The 19,607-nt window shown below is 40.5% G+C and overlaps 1 protein-coding gene across 4 annotated transcripts in view; it reads right to left on the bottom strand.

Moving 5' to 3' along the window:
- Window positions 1-19,607, bottom strand: part of CNNM2 (cyclin and CBS domain divalent metal cation transport mediator 2) — a 134,787-nt gene that overhangs the window by 23,853 nt on the left and 91,327 nt on the right. For 3 of the 4 annotated variants that reach the window (XR_013994996.1, XM_081074600.1, XM_081074601.1), the window contains exon 2: window positions 2,554-2,697. Coding sequence is in view for 2 of the 4 variants with exons in the window: in XM_081074600.1 (XP_080930726.1) it covers window positions 2,554-2,697 (144 nt within the window). In the remaining 2 variants the exon portion in view is untranslated. Of the gene's footprint in view, window positions 1-2,553; window positions 2,698-19,607 lie in introns of those variants that run through there. The other variant, XR_013994997.1, reaches the window with a different exon arrangement.

Here is a 19,607-nt window from a genome sequence, read left to right on the forward strand (position 1 = left end):
AAAATAGTGAGCACTCTACGTACAAACTCCACACGGAAAGAGGAAGACAGAGAGAATCCTCATCAAATCAGTGCCACATGGTCATAACACAATCAAATAACAGACAACCTGAATAGTAGCAACTATAAATACACTTCATGAAGATGTTTAAAGCCCTGACAAGTACATTAATGGGCAGCCTTGGACAAAAACCCTCCCCTCATAGAACCTATATAACCACATAGCACAGAGTGTATAGCCTGGTGTGCACTCAGTCTCCTGCTACTCAATGTCACCACACTGCAGTGACGAGCCATCACTGTGTTAACAGAAGACACACGGCAAGTGTGTCCCTGCCTTTAAGGGGCTCCTAGCCTGTGTTCAAAGAGAAACACAAAACAAAATTTCTTAAGAAACAAACAAAACATTTTCATAGAACAATATTTCAATAGTAACATCTAGTAACTTCATTTCTACCTCAGATCATGACATCTTCAAGGTCAAGCAAATATAAAGAAAGTGACCCAGAATAGAGGTCAGCAAACTTCTTCTATAAAGGGCCAGATAGTAAGTATGTCAGGCTCTGCAGATCACATAGTCTCTGTTATAACTATTCAACTCTGCTGTTTAGCAAAAGCAGCCATATATGAATGAATTAGCATGGTTGTATTCCAATAAAACTTTACCACAGATACGAAATTTGAATTTCATATCATTTTGCCTGTCACAAAATAGTTGTCCTTTTGATTTTTTTTTCAAAGATTTAACAATTCTTAGCTTGTGGGCCATACAAAAACAGGTGGCAGGCACTCGTGGGCTGTAGTATGCCAACCCCTCATCTAGAAAGTGTCTACTGCAAAACTTTCAAGTATTTTTCTGGATAAAGTAATGATCAAAAAAAAACTAGGTCAAAGACAAGGCCCCAGTCCCTTGCTCCTTTCCCAAGAACCATGAGTCTGCATTACCATTTCATGCCTCAGGCAAAACAGATTGCTTACTAGGCTTGTCCTGGGGAGACGAGGGTCACAACGTGTAATTTTCTTCTATCTCAAATTCTTTTGAGAATCAGATAGAATAAATTAACACAAAATTTAAAAATAATTTTCTAATGACAAAAAGCCACCCTCCCTGATCTCCTATCTAAATCAAGAATATATGGGAAACCAAAAGTTTAGCATTTCATGTCAGTAAGTTGCGTTAGGCGATACTTCTGTATGAAATCAGTGTAATCAGGTTTGAAAGAATACGACTGAAGTGCACACATAAGATCTCATAAATGTCTAAATTATCTTTCTTATAATGAGTACTGTCCCTAGGGAAACATAAATATATACACACACACTTGATACTAAGTAGTCACCATGAGGAAGGATGAAAAGAATATAAACACACAAATGACAATATTTTCTGAGACCTCTGACTACTTTCCAAGTGTCAAAAGGATAAAACACATATGAACTGGTATTTTTAAAGAATACTATACAGAAGTGAGGAAAAAAAATAAGCTACATTTCAAAAGCAAATCATTGGCTAATATAAATATAAAATTTATTCTTTTAAGGGTGCATGGAAGACTTTCTCAGTTTTAAAACGAAGGACATTCCCTTCTAGTAAAACTGAAGAAAATCACTCCGCTCTGAGCAAGACGGGCTCTGGCCCTTATTCCCTCGGCCATCTAAATGATACATCCCCCCTTCCAAATGTTTCAAAAGCCAAACAGGACAAACAGAGACCAAAAGCTCCTTCTCTTGAGACGTTTGAGATCCCAAACTTCTCAAGCCTTGGGCCATCTTTGGTACTATGAAACTCTTGAAAAAGTCTTACTTTGCTAAGAGTGAGGCTGAAAAAAGTTGAAGTCCAATGATCCAGGTTCAATGTTCCGCCCAGGAACTAGCCCATTCCTGGGCAAACAGGTGTGGATACTCCCCTTCCCCTGCCTTGATCCAAGCCAGTCCCCACCCCACCCCCAAGAAGGCACGGAAGCAGAAAAAAGGGAAAAACACACTGTTATCGTGTAGTCCACCCTGTCCTGCCTCTTATACCCCCATCCACCACCGCTGCCCCAGAAAAACTATACTTGCAAACCTCACCTCTACTCAGGTCCATGGGAACAAGAAAAATAAAACAGTTGCTATCCATCAGTTTAACAAATCCTTCTCACTTTTTAAGTACTTGAATTATGACCTTAAGTAGAAACAGAAATTTATCTGAACAACTTACCTAATTGTGTAAAATGAAAATTTAGTAAAGAACAATTAATTCTTTTTCCACATGTAAAATAAACGTAAAAACCAAGAATGGACTTGGCTGTTCAGGGTCAAGTAATGCCCAGATCAATTGTTAGAAGCAGCTGACTTTTCAAAAAAACACGCCAGCTGACATTACAGGACCAACCTCTGCTTTTTCCCCTTGTTGAAGGCACAGGAATACACCGATAGGTTGTACACAGCCTACACACATACTGCACAATTAGAAACAGAGGCAGACAACAACTGGGGAGATGTCAGATGATTCACAAACAATGTGACCCAAAAAGCAAAGATTTGGGGAAATTACTCAGGCAATGCTACTCACTGTATAAGTCTGTCTCATCTAGAATCTCAGATTTGATGATTTCTTCAATCACATCTTCTAAGGTGACAATTCCCAGAACTTCATAAAATGGATCCCCCTCTCCCTCATTGTTTACTCGCTGTACAATAGCCAGGTGAGATTTACCTTGAAAGAAAAGAAAACAAAGTTTAAGAAGTAATTTTCTGAATTTCCTGAATAAAATCTTAGATATGATTACAGTGGGAACAGCAGCAAACACAGATACCAGATTATCAAAGTCTGCATCTCAGCATTTCAAAATGGGATGGAAATACCACAAACAGATGGAAAAGCTTCATGAGCCATCAAAAGCAAGACCCGCTAAGCCAGAAGAGGAACAGCTCCTACGCACACTGCGCTGGCCCCACATCACCATTTGTTTCCTAATGGATTTGCTCTTTAGTAAGGTCAGCTCTTCCTCTGCGACCTTTCAGCAACCGCTACTTTACTTTCGGAGAGTAGTTCTCAAAATGTGGTTGGTGGCCCCCTAGGGATGCCTAAGGTCCTGTCATAGGAGGTCTGCCAAGTCAAACGGTTTTCATTAGAACTAAAATGTTCCTGGCCCTTTTCACTGTGTTGATATTTAAACCAATGGGGCAGATACCTGAGCACAAATGAAGGCAGTGGTGGCAAAGGTACCAGTGGTCACTGCCATGGTTCTCCACCACACGAGATTCTCCACCACACGGGATTCTCCATCACACGAGGTTCTCCACCACAAGGGATTCTCCACCACACGGGATTCTCCACCACCACATACTCACAGTGTAAGGGGGGGGTAAGGAGGCGGTCGTTTCTCTTAAGAATATCCTTGACGAAGCAGTGAACGTGATTAATTTTATTAAATCTTGACCCCCAAGTACCTGGCTTTCAATATTCTATGTGACAAAATGGGAAGTGCCATAAAACACTTATGTTGCATTCTAAAGTAGGACAGTGTCTTGAGGAAAAGCACTTGTGCAATTGTTTCTAGCCACTTTTTCCACTGAACATCAATTTTACTTGAAAGAATGATTATCAGACAAAGCACAGTTATTTAGACTTTGGTATGTGGCACACGTTTTCTTTAAAATGAATAAAACAGGGCCGGCCGGGTGGCTGAGGCGGTTAGAGCTCCATGCTCCTAACTCCAAAGGCTGCCAGTTCGATTCCCACATGGGCCAGTGGGCTCTCAACCACAAGGTTGCCAGTTAGATTCCTCGACTCCTGCAAGGGATGGTAGGCTGCACCCCCTGAAACTAAGATTGAACGCGGCACCTTGAGCTGAGCTGTCGCTGAGCTCCCGGATGGCTCAGTTGGTTGGAGCGTGTCCTCTCAACCACAAGGTTGCCAGTTCGACTCCCCGTGGGCTGTGCCCCCTGCAACTAGCAACAGCAACTGGACCTGGAGCTGAGCTGCACCCTTCACAGCTAAGACTGAAAGGACAACAACTTGAAGCTGAATGGCACCCTCCACAACTAAGATTGAAAGGACAACAACTTGACTTGGGAAAAAAAAGGCCTGGAAGTACACACTAAAATAAAATCTTTAAAAATAAGATCTTTAAAAAAATTCCAATAAAATCTTTCAAAAAAATGAATAAAATGAGCCTGTGACATTAAGGAAAGGAGCAGCAGCATTTGCTGCCACATGACATCACGGTCAGCAGTCACCTTTACCACTCGGTTAAGGTATTATTCCCAGGTTTCTCCACTGGAAAGTTACTCACTTTCCCCTTTCCCTAATTCTATTCTTCGGAGGTAAGTCACTAAGTCTAGCCCACCCTCAGGGAGCGGTGAGGAGTAGGAATTAAACTCTATTTCCTGGAGTAGGTGAGTATCTACATGCATTATTCAGAATTCTTCTGTAAGAAGATTTCAGACCGAAGGATTTTAATGTAACTGCACCAAAAGAGAATATCCATGATTATCCAAGAAGGCTATTAAAATAGCCCTCCCTTTTCCAAATACATAGCTGTGTGAGGCCAGATTTTCTTCATACATTTCACCTAAAACAATATACTGCACAGATTAAATGAAGAAGAGAGTCCAGCTGCCTTCCATTAGCTAGATAATAAAGAGATATGCAAAAAAGGTAAAACAGTGATACTTACTATTTTTGTTTTGGAAAATAGATTTTAATAAGAATGTTATTTATGTTAACATGTAATGGGTTTATTATTATCCTTTCAAAATGAATTATTGAGTAATTGTCTTAAATTTCTCAGGTTTAATTTCAAACACAATAAATATCGAAAAATGTGACCCATGGGAGAACATGAGCTCTGAAGTCGAACAGCCCTGGATTTGAACTTCAGCACTGCCATTTAATTAGCCATTACTAGCTGTGTGATCATGAGCAAACTGCAGAACTTTTCTGAGCCTCAGTCTCCTCACCTCCAAAGCAGGCTCATCATAATCCTGCTGCCCACAGGACTGTTGTGAATATCAGAGACCATATTGGTACCTACAGCAAAGACGGTCTGGGAGCCGCCAGGTGATCAGTACATGGTAGCTCCTATTAATTTATGAATGTTCTACCTCAATTCTAAGGTACCATCAACTTACTACCAGCTTAGTCAGAGAAAGACTAAACTACACTACAATTAAAAGATGCATTTCAACCTCAGAAATATCTTTTAAAATATTAAATGCATCTCTCACACCAATATTGGTGTTTCTAATTCAAGGCATGTGAGGCATCTGAGATTTATCCTTAGTTAAGCCAAGTTGACACAGTCTAGAAATTTCATAGTCTAGAAAATCCGTTCACATGCATGTATGTTGATCGGTTTCTTAAATCACAGGGTGGGTTTTTGCAGGGTGAGATGGGGGTAGGGAGAGTCCTTTAAATAAAGTTTACTTAAAACTGTGAGTTGAGCCAGTTCACTCAGATGCAACCAGCCAGACAAACTATTCCCTGAAGGCCAGATCTGATCAAGTTCCCAGCACTTACTCAGAAACTGCCTTTGGTTCTGCAGGTTTGTTGGCCCTTTCCTGCTTTGGCTCAGACCCCTTTACAGGCAACAATGTCTGGAAGCCTAGAAGGTTAGATTGTTAGACAATTAGGCATCCCAACAATTTTCATCTTTAGCGTGCTCATGCTCAAAGAATGAAAATATTTTCAGCAGCAAATGAGCCGAGGAGGGACACTTATCAGCCATAGATATAAACACCGCATCGGGTCAAGTCAACGCTAGTCTAGTCAATTCAGTCTGGTCAGTTTCTCACATCTGCTTTCCCAAGGACCCAAACATAAGCAGTTAAAAATTCTTGGTCAATGCTGTCTGTCGAAAGTTAAATTCTTTTGCTATTCCCAGCTTGTGATCATTTAAAAGGAATTTTCCAAAGCAAGGTCTAATATTAGACTCAAAATGAAGTTTCCATTCCACTGAGGCGCTATTCTCACCAAAGTAACTACCGCATAATCAGATTGTCTTGGAGCAATTCGTTTAAATGCAGATGGACATACTTGAAATACCAGCTCGATAGCACCAACAGATCTGACTGGAAAGGGCCTTACTCTAGGAGAAATTGTTCGTGTGAGTTAGGCTTCTTAGACTGAAAATTAAATTTTCCTTGGGGCTCCCTTTCACACTCCCCCACACCCAATATGCTTAAACTTTTGCATCTGATCCAGAGCCACATTCTTTTAGGTTTTGAATTCCTGGGGAGAAGTCCTGTTTTCTGGACCTTCTTGCTGGTAAGCAGTACAACAACAACAAAAGACACCCCTCCTCTCTAATCATGCTTTTGGAGACTAGGCCTGTCCCCCACTGAACCATTCACTGCAGGGAGTTTAGTTTTCAGCCTCATCAATGGAGCAATCAAAAGGAAAATGTAAACAAGTTGTCAATAGAGAAATGTTAAAATCTGAGCACAAACAGCATTCTTCTTAACCTGAGCACTGGAGGGAGTAAGTCAGGGTTGAAAGCAGAAAAGCAATTTGGGAGAAACTAACAAAAGACTAAACCAAAACTAAAAAAAGATTATGAACTGATGGATTCTTAACTTCCAAAGAGAAAAATGAAAATACAGCAATCAGCAGAAGATGCAATTATAGGCATTAAATAACACTAAAACGTTTAAATATCCATAAAGAAACTTGATAAACTACATACAGAATAAAGCAGACATTGCTGTCACAGTTAGGGCTTGGAGAGAACCCTTTTTGGCGAGCTGTAAGAGGTCTTGCAGTATTCTAGTCACTTTGAACTGTCCTGGGAAGGAAGGAAAAAGAGATCACTAAGAGAATGAAAGCAGGCCTGTTCTCAGAGTTCAGGGCTCTATGAATAAATCTCTATTCAAATTCAGAATTATAAGCAAATTAATATGAAATACCCTGGATTGTACATTTTTCTATAACTGCGATGTGTTCAAGGCAGGGTACTGGCATAGATGAAATCAGAAGAACATGTCTTCATTGTGAGATGAACTAAGTAACTGAAATAATCTATACACGCAGTACAATTGGGATCAAATTTCTGCCTCTGTCTGCTTCCATTGCTCCCCCAAATTAAAGTTTATTTGCATACTCTCCCTGGATTGGTAAACCGGCCAGAATGGTAGCAGGTTGCCACATTTGCATCTTTTAACCTTACCACATGCCAGGTTCAAATTCTGAATGATACCATTTATATGTTGATAGATTCATCAGCTGGATAGTGATCAAGCTGACAAAGGGTACTTGTAACTAACTGCCTGTTGAAAACAGGGACCCATTTGCTATCATACAAGTTTGATGTCAACGAAGTGAAATGGAACAGTAGACAGACTAATTGAAACAGCTAAGGAACAAAGCCAAGAGGATAGATGAAGTAGAATGGGATTAGGAACAACTCGACACAGCTGTGCTAATAAAAAGTGACATACAGTAGTCAGAAAGACCTAATAATGTGAGCAGAAGGCAAACAGTCCGTGGGGTCCTAAAATGCCGCTCAAACAGCAAGTAGAAAACAAACAGAAGATCCAATAATGAGAAACTCAACCAAAACATTTTGTATTCACCATTACTGCTGTGTCGCACAAGTCCAGGGACACCATTAGCATAGAGGGCAAGGCTGAATGGTCCCCCTGAAGTTGTGTGATGCCCCTCACCAACCAGGGGTGGCACAAATGAAGCACTTGTTTTTAAAGGATTCCCAGTTTATCTAATAAAATTAAAATAATTCAATTAAGTAAGAATCCATTCAGTTTCTAAGAGGGAGTTCTATGGAACTAGTGATAAAAGAAGGACATACTCTATAAGGCAGAATTTAGGGCCCACATAATTAAAACATATGGGATAGAGGATTTATTTTAATGGCCATACTTAAGATCTCCCAAGGAAACCAGTTTGCATGTTAGTAGTCAGGGAAGTCAAATACTTTAAACAGAATTGTATGTAGTCTGATTTACAAGAAGTAAACAAACTGATCAAGTGATATAATGTATATGAACGTGTTTTATAACCCATAAACTACAATGCTGTGTAATGTGAATGAAAAAAAGGGGCCATATACTAAACCCTTGGGGGATGGGGGGCGCACATGGCAGGCCTGACAAGCTTGGTGACCAAAAGTAACCACATTGGATGGTCTGATCATAAATTCCTAACTGGGCAGGCCAAGGTGAGTAGTCACGTTCCGGGCCTATAGCTTCCTTAGCAAAGGTCAGTCTTTACCTTAAGAGCCCTGTCCATTGTTCATACATGTAGGATAACATACCTTTGAAATGTCAGAGAAATTTTCTTTTCTAGACCTCTCAAAGGCACAACTGCAGGCACCAGGGCACAAGACCACCAGAAGATGAGATCACAGAACCTCTCATTGTCATCTTGTTGCCCACATACAGTCTCTATGTGCTATTAAGTAACTATTATCTATCCTGTACCCACCAGTGTAAAAGAAGTATTTCTCCTTTTTTGCTTTTTATCCAGTTCTAGAGATTTCCTGCTTTACTTTCTCCTGCCTCCTGAATCTACCACCAATAGATTTCAAGTAACCCTCCTTACATTTTCTCCTTTTATTCTATTGTATAAAATAAGCTGCAAAACCGCTATTCTCTGGAGCATTTTTTCACTCTGTTGAGATTCTGCTTCTGGACATGTCCTCAAAATTTCGCTCCAATAAACTCTTATAAAACTTTTCTATGGACTGGACATACTTTCGTTGACAGTATCAAAAACTCTAGACCCACAAGTCCATTCGTTCACTCAAGTATTTATTGAATACCTAGTATGTAACAGGCTCCATATGTCAGGGAACATTCTAGTGGGGGAGACATACACTAAGAGAAACAGACAATAAAAAAAGTATGTCAGACTGTATAAAACGTGCTATGGCGAACAAACTAGCAGGGGCAGAATTACATTTAACATACGATGGTCAGAGATCCTAGTAAGGCAACACTTAGGCAAAGCTGGAGGGCATTAAGAAGCCAACTGAAGCAGATAAAGGGCTGGGTACGGGGCTTCAGGTAGAGGAAATAGTAAGGAAAAGCAGGGAGGCCAGTGTAGCTGGAACAGAGTGAGCGAGAGGTAAAGAGGTAAAGGTGGGGTGCAGATCATGTGACCATTAAAAAGACTGTAGCTTCTACTCTGAGGTGGGAAGTCACTGGAAGGTTCTGAGCAGAAGAGTGACCTGATCTGTATTATGTTTTAAAAGGATCACTAGCTGCCGTGGTTAAGAAAAGCCTTGGCAACTGGTGGGAAGAAGATGGGAGTGTGAAGGACTGAAGCAGGGAAAAGCGAAATCCAGTTGTTATTCCAGTAACTTAAGTGAGAGGCGCCAGTTACTTGAAGTAGCTGGTGATAGTGGAAGTGATGAGAAGCACTGATATTCTGGATATACTCGTATGTTTAGATAGAGCCAACAGGTTTTGCTGATGGATTGATTGAATGTGGGGCAGAAGAAAAAGAGAAGAGTCCAGGCTGACTCTAAGGTTTTTGGCCTGAGCAATGGGAAGGCAGAGTTGCCACTTACTGAGGACTGGGGAAGGTACCCGGTTGGAAGGAAGAAATCGGTTCAGTTTTAGACAGGTAGGTGAATACACATCTACGTGTGGCCTCTCCAGTAGGATCTCCTCTCCCCAACTCCTTCTCTTTGTGAGATGCCAAATAGATACCCTAGTGGAGATGGCAAACAGGCAGTTATACACCCAAGTCCAGAACTCCAAGAGAGTGAGTGAAATGTGGGCTGCAGATAAAAACTGCAGACACCCAGTAAGATCACCTAGGGAGGGGGTGTGGCTGCACAAGGGACCCAAACCCTGATCCTGGGGCATGACCATGTTTCACAGGTTAGGAAGTGGAGATAGAATTGAAAAGAAGACTCAGAAGGAAGGGCCAGTTGGGGTAAGAAGAGAATAAAGAAGAGAATGGTGTTTTGAAAGCCAAGCCAAAAACAAAACACAAACAAACAAACAAAAAAACTATGCCAAGAAGCAGAGAGAAGTCAAAAGTATCAAATGCAGCCAAAAGGTCATGAAAGACGATTTTGATGACAAAAGATGTTCAAGATTAAGAAAGGTCGGAGATGAAAAATCTAAGGATTGTTATTTAAGTGCCATGCCCAAGTTCCTGTCCGGTGTGATTTCCACGACAGCCTTTCCTGCTTCTACCCGGGAGACACAAACTGGTCTGCGTCTGCCAGGTAGCCTTAACCAGAGAGAAAAGGCCTATGTCATTAGGGCAGAGTTTGGCTTGTCCTCTCCAAAACACCTCCTTCTTTGAGTACCCACTTCCGGAAATGATACATTGGATTTCCAATCACCCAGGCTTAAAACTCGGAAATCAGCTTTGTTTCTCCTCTCCCTCATATCTCCCCTCCCCTTTTTTTCTTCCTTTTTAATGAAGAATGAATGAATACATACTATCGACCCAGTAAAGTATACCTGTGGGAACACCACCACGAAGGGCACATAACAGTGGACCATAGGGGTGAATGGGCAGGGGAAGCGGCCAGGAGCAAGGACTAGGGCACAGAGAGTGGTAATAGCAGTGGCTGAGGAGGGTAAGCAGAACGCAGGTTCCAAGGCGAATACAGACCCGCGTGTGGCCTCTCCGGTAGGATCTTCTCTCTCAACCCCTTCTCTTTGTTGAGAGCAAGTCCCTAAAGCATAGGGAAATCACACAGTGGTCCCGCAACATATCTCATGATGATCAAATGGCAACACAACCTCAGAAAAAAGAAAGCAATTCCCCCAGTGTATTTAGCCATATCTGCAATATTGTGTTCAGGTCTGTATTTTACGGGAGGCAAACTGAGGCGAGAACTACCAAGATCCTTTAAGTAGTATAAACTAGATCACATAAGGAGCAAATAAAGAGGACACAGACATTTAGCTAGAAGACAAACCAGGACAGGGAGGAGACATGACCATAGCCTTCACATCTCTGAAATGAAAGGCAATCATTTGGTTCTTACGCTTCCTCACCCAACAACTTGTTACCTACACACGTGTACCTCCATTTACCATGAGGCCAATGGTCTCCCTGATTAGGTCATAAATTCCCTGATGGCAGCGGTCTCCGTTGTATTCACCTTTGTATCACTCCTAACCACCAACCCCACCAAGTCCAGCACAATACCTGTCACTTCCCGACTCTGATACACACCAAGGGAAACCTTCTGAACCACAACAGTATTATAGGCACTCAAAAGTGCCCATTTTCCATCAACAACTGAATTAGGGAGAAAACTTAAAGTAGGTTTCAAAGGCCATCAGAACCCTGTGTCAAGGACACCGTCCTTCCATCCTTTGGCCTCCATAGGCTTCTCATGCTTTCATTGTCCAGACAATCAAATGACTCGATCTTCTCCAATCATAACCTCACGGTTTTACTCATCCCCACAGAACAGGTAGGAGGGAGCCTCTCCCCAGGGGAACGGTCAGGAATCACAGTCCCCACGCCCTTTAACTCACTGTGCTAACCCAACCCACTGGGACTGCCTGCCACAGTCACACCTGGGCTCTGGGTAATAGTAGATAAGGTCCTTTCCCTACTCATTTCCCTCTCAATTCAACAGCTACAAAATCAAAAGAAAAATAAACCCTGAATCATAAGCCACATTACACAACCATGAAGCCATTTTCCCACAGATTTTTGTAAGGAATACGTGAGTTAAGTTCTTATATGCCTTGCAGGTCTTCTACTGATGAATGTGATGATAAATCTAGTATTATAACATGAGTACAATGGTTAAGTTTGCTTAAGGAGAAGTAATACAATGTAATTTTGGGAGCTATCACCTTACTATTTCTGTACTGCTTAAAGATAAAACGAAAACAACAAACTTCATGTTTTTTTTTAAGTACTTATTTTACCTTACCATCCCCACCAGAGCTAAGTGCATTTTTTCCAATTGAATTTTCCCACCATAAAATACACCAGAAAAATGTGACACAGATCTTAAAATAGTCCTATATAAACAATACAGGAGTATATATATAGCAGCACTTGCTGTATATAGAAATCACTGGTTTTAAGTGATGATAACAGTTGCTATTCTGAAACACAAAAGCCCTCTTTTACCAAAAGGCTTACTATTTCCAAATTCCAATGGCTGACCAGTTAAGTGGATGCCCATGTCTCCTCAGCAGGGCAGCTCCTCCACTCCAGACATGTGGGGGGCCATCTCAGCCATCAACAACCTCCCTCTCAGTTAGGTCATGTCTACCAGGAGGTTTACTGGGATATGGAATCATGGTTTCCTAAAAAACTAATTTTTTTTTGTGAGGGTAGCTGTTTATTTGATACAGATGATATTTCTTAACAGGACCATTTCAGGGATAGAGCTCTGAATTTATCTACTAATTTAATAGATTATAACAGCTGTTAGGAAACAGGCCTGCTGTTTTTTGGCCACTCACACTCTGAAAAGTAAGGAAGGAGCCACTCAGTGAAATGCTCAGTCTTTACATGACTTTTTTTTTTTCTTTTTTCAGGAGAAGCAAAACCACTGCCCTCCCCAAGGTGACTGCAGAGTCCTGGGCACACCGGGCACTCCCAGAAGTCTGAGCACACAGGCCAGGTTTGCCAGGGCCCAGACCAATGTCGCACGTGGAAGCACCCTCTCTTGCTTCTATTTGCTTTGGATAAGTTTCATAACATTTAAATTGAGTTTGGTCCCATCTTCCCAATCTTAACTGAAATTTCTTATTCTATATCCCTAAAATAGAAATACCTGAAAAAGAGGAAAAAATTTCAAGTTGAAAATATCTTTTAAGACGATTAATGTTTAAAAGAATTACGTCTGTGGATATCTTTAAAATGTTATTATTTAATTATTGTTGACTGGTTGAACTTCACTTCATAAAAATCTCTCATTCGATAAGATCAGAAATATCATACACTGAGAAAATTCAATCCAGGTGGTTCTCAGATTTTGACAGCTGCATCTGGAGATTTGAGAAAGGTATAACTGCCTTCAAGGATACAACATTTACATGTTAGAAAAGTTCCTGGGGCCAGCCCAGTGGCTCAGGCGGTTAGAGCTCCGTGCTCCTAACTCCGAAGGCTGCCAGTTCGATTCCCACATGGGCCAATGGGCTCTCAACCACAGCGTTGCCTGTTCAACTCCTTGAGTCCTGCAAGGGATGGTGGGCTCCGCCCCCTGCAACTAAGATTGAACACAGCACCTTGAGCTGAGCTACCGCTGAGCTCCCGGATGGCTCAGTTGATTGGAGCATGTCCTCTCAACCACAAGGTTGCCAGTTCGACACAAGGGATGGTGGGCTGTGCCCCCCGCAACTAGCAACAGCAACTGGACCTGGACCTGGAGCTGAGCTGCGCCCTCCACAACTAAGACTGAAAGGACAACAACTTGAAGCTGAACGGCACCCGCCACAACTAAGATTGAAAGGACAACCACTTGACTTGGAAAAAAGGCCTGGAAGTACACACTGTTCCCCAATAAAGTCCTGTTTCCCTTCCTCAATAATAAAAAAAAAGGCTTTATAAAAAAAAAAAAAAAAGAAAAGTTCCTGAACTATATTAAAAGTACAGATACCTGCCTGGTACGTTGTAGGCATGCAAATATTTACTGAATGAGTAAATCCACAAATTTACCTAAATCCTTTGAACATATTTTTATTTTCAATCTATACAATTTTCTGGGCTGAAATATTCCATTGGTCCTAAAACTACCTCCTGCACATTTTCAGATGTTCCTTCTGTACTTATATATCTTGTCTGGCAGTGTTTTTGAGGTTATAACCATATCTTCTCTACGTTATCATCATTACAGAGTGAAGATTCCATCTTTTTACAATATGCCCAATATTTCACCTAAAGATTTAACCTTGATTTTTACAAAACATTTTTATATTAAACATTACACTAAACTGTCTATAATCTTCCCATCAGGCATACTTTCTTCCAATCATTGAATAGATACTGAGTATGTACTTTATTCCCAGCACAGTGCTAGTATAGATAGATATCTATCTCCTTAAGAAAACATGATTTTTTTTATGAAAAGATGGATTAGAAAATAATTATTCATACTGTGGAAGGATTCTTTGTTTTACAAAATGGATCATTCTTAAATTAGAATTTTAATTTTGAGATAATTATACATTCATACGAAACTGTAAGAAATGATAGTAAGATCTGGTGTATTTTTACCCAAAAACCCATATAACTTTACCCTCTTCCCCCAATGGTACATCTTACAAAACTACAGCACAATATACGACCAGGATATTGCCATGGATACCGTCACAGCACCAAGCTTCCATCACCACCAGGATCTCTCAGGTTGCCTTTTACAGCCACACATACTTCCCCGCCTACTCTCAAAACAGATCATGTTAATAGCTTCTCTGGTGAAGTAAGTGCTTAGTTTTCTACTGGTAGTGGCTCCTAGCTTTAGCTTTCAAGTTTAAACAAATATTAAAAACTCACAAAATGGCTATCAATGGGAAAACATTTTTCAGTCAACAAAAACTTGTTTTACATCAAGTTTGAAAATTCAAGAATGGGGTCCAATCCTGACAAGATGAGTTAACCGGGCTTCCCTGGTTGAGACACACAGCAGGTTGTTATATAACTGGCTGCTCAGAGAGGACTGTTTTTGGACAGCAGCAGAGACACCAGCCTTGATTCAAAAAATGTCTGCAGTACTGCTTTCCAGGCCTCTGGCCTCTCAGGATGTGATGGATTTTTGATGTGTCAACCTGGAGAAGTAATAGTCACCAGTAATTAAACACTAATCTAGGTGCTGCTGTGCAGGGATTTTATAGGTGTAATTAGGGGTTAACTTTAAGGGTGATATCCTGGGTGGGACTGACTTAATCAGCGGGAAGGCCTTAAAAGCAGGGTGAAGGCTTTCCGAGGAAGAGAAGTCCACCCGACAACTGCAGACCATGCCTATGGGGTTCGTGTCTATTTATGACCTCTTTCTGATGGCCTGCCCTACTGACTTTGGACTTTCTTAGATTACAATAACGTACCTGAGCCTGTTCCTTATAATAAATCCCTTAATGAATGTTGTATGTTGTGTGTCTTCTACTGGTTCTGCTTTTGAACTATGACTGAAAGACTCAGGACCCACGACACAAAGGAATTTAGAAAGCAGATAGCAAAAGAAAATTAGGATTAGACTATGTTTTCATTTCCCAAACCCAAAACAAGGAATAATTCAGTCTATGAAGACAAACTAATACGTATGTTGTGCCAGAGAGATCTACTCAATGAACTTCCTTGGAGAATTAGCAATTACAGTAATCTTTTGGGACAACAACAAAAATTAACCTAGACTAAACTGTGGCTGCATTTAAAAGACAAGAGGCCAACTCCATCAAATGGCCTATCCTATTAAAAACAGCCCTGTGGTCCTCTCACCGGTTAGGAGTCCAGGCCACAAACAATGATGGACTCACATTCCCACACCACCACTAGCTTGTTCTCGGTCTTTGCTTGTGCTTCAGTCTTGCTGTCGGATACCTTAGCCAGAAACCAAAGAGAGGCAATTCATAGAAGTTTCCAGTCATTATGTGACTTGCTTAATGGCCCATCTAAATGATTTGTGAGAAAATCTCGTGAACCAACAGAACACAAACTGAAGAGTTTTTTTCCATTATTCCTGTCTCCCAGAGTATTTAAAGACTTGGATTTTCCCATCTTTTGGGGAAATATTTTCTTATAAATAGTGAGGCATACCGGGCATCTCCACATCATCTTTTTTGGTGGTCTGTAACACTCACTGTATTCTCACTGGAATGTTTTCCTAGTAAAGGACCGGCAATGGAAAACATGGCTAAGACAAAAGATGGCTTTCAGGCTGAGATGATGGGAACCATCTTTCCCAAGAGACAGGTAGTTCTTCTATAGAACTGTGGGGTTTATTTTAGAACTGATGAGTCTATTTTTGTCTTTCCTTTAGACTTGCAGCCTTCCTAAGGATAGACTGACTGACTATCCTAATGAGGTAATAATAGTCCAAAAGATCAGTAACAGTCCAACATATCTAATAGTAAGAGATTTTAAATAGAGAAATACACTTCTGCTGCTAAGGCCAAATATCAGTGTTCTAATTTTATGATTAATTTTAATTTTCTTCCGTTCCTTTTTCATGTCTTAGTTTTTAGACCAATAATCATTTTGAATTTTGTTTTGCAGTCCAAAGCTCTTGATTTCAACTAAACTAGTTCTTGGATGATTTCTACAACAAAGGTAGACAAGGTTGGTAAGTAGACAGTCATACATAAAAACATGGCCCTACGGTGATATTCACAGTGAACAAAAACTGCTTACATCTAGACAACGTGCTCAAACCACAGCACACATTTGCTTTTGCAGCACACATTTTAAGGAGAGGGGAGAAGTCATCAGTTCTTTTTAAACCTGCTTAAAGGGGAAACTAAGGGCTGGTTTTGTTAAAAGAAGAAAGACCTTATCCCCTTTTCTCACACAACTCTCCTCTTTTCAGGAAGTCCTTCCTGATGACCTCAAGTTGGAATTTCTGAGGAGGTGGAACTGCTATTATATATCATACAGTTAACATAAGTTACTTATTATGTATTATAATAAAGTTCATAATCATGATATGAGGGGGGAAAAGGACTATCAAAATTACCCTGTCACTGAGTCCAGAAGTTGGAGGGAAAATCAAAAGTCATCTAGTTCAAATTCTTATCTAATGTATTTATCCCATCTATACATTTTCTGCAAATAAACTTGAAAAAAATGAAAACATACATATTTTGAGGTTTTCCTCATTGACCTGAGATAAAAGTCCTAGCATTTTATTTTTCTGATTTTTCTGTCTCTAGAAATCTTAAGTACTTCATTGCCATTGTAGAGGAGAAAAGATGCAATCAGATAAATTTAAAAACCAAACATTTTCTATTATAAATTCCTTCACAATTCCTTCTCATCTGCCCATTATCTACCTTTCCCCCAGTATCTCTTTAAAATGTGTAGGAAATAAAAGAAAGAAGTTTTTCAATATCTATGAGAAAAAAATCACCACCTAAATGTCTATCAATAGAAGCCTGGTAAAATAAATTCTAGTATTATCTATACAATGGAATACTATGCAGCTTTTAGAAAGAATCAAAGATCTACATAAGTTTTTATGAAAAGTTACCCAAAATACATTTTAAAAAACTGGAATATTAAACAATATGATCCCACATATGTAAATTGTATATACATAGAAAAATTCTGGAAAGAACTAGCTAACTGTAGCATGTTGACTGAAATCTACAGTACTGTTAAAAGTTTGTGTCCTACAAACAGATTAATTCCGAGAAAGTCTCTCTTCTCATCAAAAAGGAAAAAAAGAATATAGATTTATAACTGTGTAACATTGCATTACTGTATATAATCCTAACAAGAGAAAATGTTTAATTTGACTAGGAATGAATGAGAATAAGATCAATGTTAACATTAGATGTCTCTTAAGCGCCACCTGAACATCCTCTAAGCCCCATGGCTTACTCCTTCCACTGCCACAGCGACCAGTTCCACACAGGCTTGGACGGGGTTCATGCCCATACAATCACTGCTAGCAGACATCCAGCTCATGGCACAGCTCATGATACAGCTCAGTGTGCTTCTCACTCCTCCTGCCCTGGGACTTCTCCTGAAACCCACTCTGCAGTTAAGCACATGCAATCCAGAAATGGGGAGGAATTAATGCCTGTGAAAGTATACGTTCCCCTTTTGTACTCAAGGGGACAGTCCTGAGAGCATTTTGTAAGGTTCCTTGCAAAAGGCCCTACAGATAGGATAGAACATCTGTTGCCTATAGCTGAGGCTGTATCCAATGCACTATCACACTCCAGAATTTCCTTTCCTTTCTCCCCATTATACTTCCCATGTCCTGACCTCCTGCTCCCTGGAGTCCCTTTCCAAATACACTTCCCTGCACCAAGCCTTTATATCAGGCTGCCGTTCAGGCTAAGACAGAATCAGATGAGTGCAAAGCTTTTCTACCAACCAGTTTCTGGCTTCATACATTTCATCCTCTTCTATTTCCATGATTCCAGTGCCAGATATGTTAGGACACATATCTCGACACAATGCTGGTCCTGCACCTTTATTTCACATTACCAGGTGAGCTGACACAGTGGGCAGGAGTATTTCTCAATGTCACTCCCATACTGGGGTGGCTAGCAATAACTATACATTGAAAGGACTGCAAACCCAAACTAAATGTATCCTCAGCTCAACTTTCCCACAGTTGGATTCCCCAAAATGCCTGGGAGCACTCCAATATCACCAGACACAAGAAGAGAGAGAGAGAGGGAGAGAGAGTAACTCAAAGTAGCAAGAGACCAATCGTAGTTAAAATATCTGGATTTCACAAATTTTACAAAAACGTAGCCATGTAAACTTTTGCAAGGCCCCTTCCCAAGGCCCACACATATGAAGCACTTAAGCTTGAACTAAATTAGCTTTATGGTAAGTCTGCTTTTTCCTCTGCACTACTCAAGTAACTGTAACAAAAGTAGACATTAACCCATAGACTGAAAACTAAAAATCTATGGAATAGCACCATTCCAGTCCAACCTTCTTTCCTAAACTTCAGATATAAAAATATCCCAATTGCCTACTTGGTCCTCTTGTCCTACAAGCATCTCATGTTCAACACATCCAAAACTAAATGTACCACCTTCTTTACCTAACCTGTTCCTCCACTTCTATTCCTTTTGCTGAGTAATGGCACCACTATGTATCAAATGTGAAGCTGTGGGAGTCCTCTTAGATTCCTCCTTTTCCTCTTATTTCACCCTGCTGTCATAACTTGGTTACCAAACACTGTGTTAAGTGCTAAAGTTAAGGCTATCTCCTAAATATCTACAGAATCTTTCCCATATTCTCCACCCCCCATGACCAGCTCACCTTACTACTTATAAGTCCTCACTATTTCTCTTCTGAACTGCAACAATCTTCTGTCTTTCTAACTTGAACATAATCTCTTCAAAGCCATCTCACCGATGCCATAGTAATCTTTCTGAAAAGCAAATCTGAACATGTTATTCCCCTGCTTAAAATTCTTTCATGGCATCCCATTACATTTGGGATTGTTTCAGGGCTTCAGTATGGCTTCCCATGCCCGTCATGACACGATCCCTGGCTCCTTCTCCAGCTCCATCTTCCACATCTTTGCTCATTCCATGTCATAGCACACCTTTTGCCATTCTCCAATCTACGTATGCTATTTCATGGTTCTCTTTGCCAAGGACACCTTCCTCCTCTTGGCTCCTTTACTCTTATTCTCACTCAAAGATGTAATTCAGTATCGTCTCACCCTGGAAGCCTTCCTAACCTCACACCTATGCCGGCTGGGTTTGGTTGTCCTGTCTCTGCGTTCCCATGGAGCCTTCACTACCTCCATCGGAGCATTTATTATCCTGTAGTACGATGTTTTCTTTCTTCCTATACTGTGAGATTCTTGAAGGCAAGAGTTCTTTCCTAGCGAAAGCCTCAGAAGCTAGCACAGTGCCTGGTATACACTACTCCCAAAGCTGAATGCTGAGTAATAGCTCAAATTAACCACAAGAAAATATGAACAGGGATGAAGATCAGGAAAAATGATATTATCTTTGTTAGCTCTTGTCATAGAT

This window comes from Rhinolophus hipposideros (genome assembly GCF_964194185.1).
Source record: "Rhinolophus hipposideros genome assembly, chromosome: 15".
NCBI classification, from domain to species: domain Eukaryota; kingdom Metazoa; phylum Chordata; class Mammalia; order Chiroptera; family Rhinolophidae; genus Rhinolophus; species Rhinolophus hipposideros.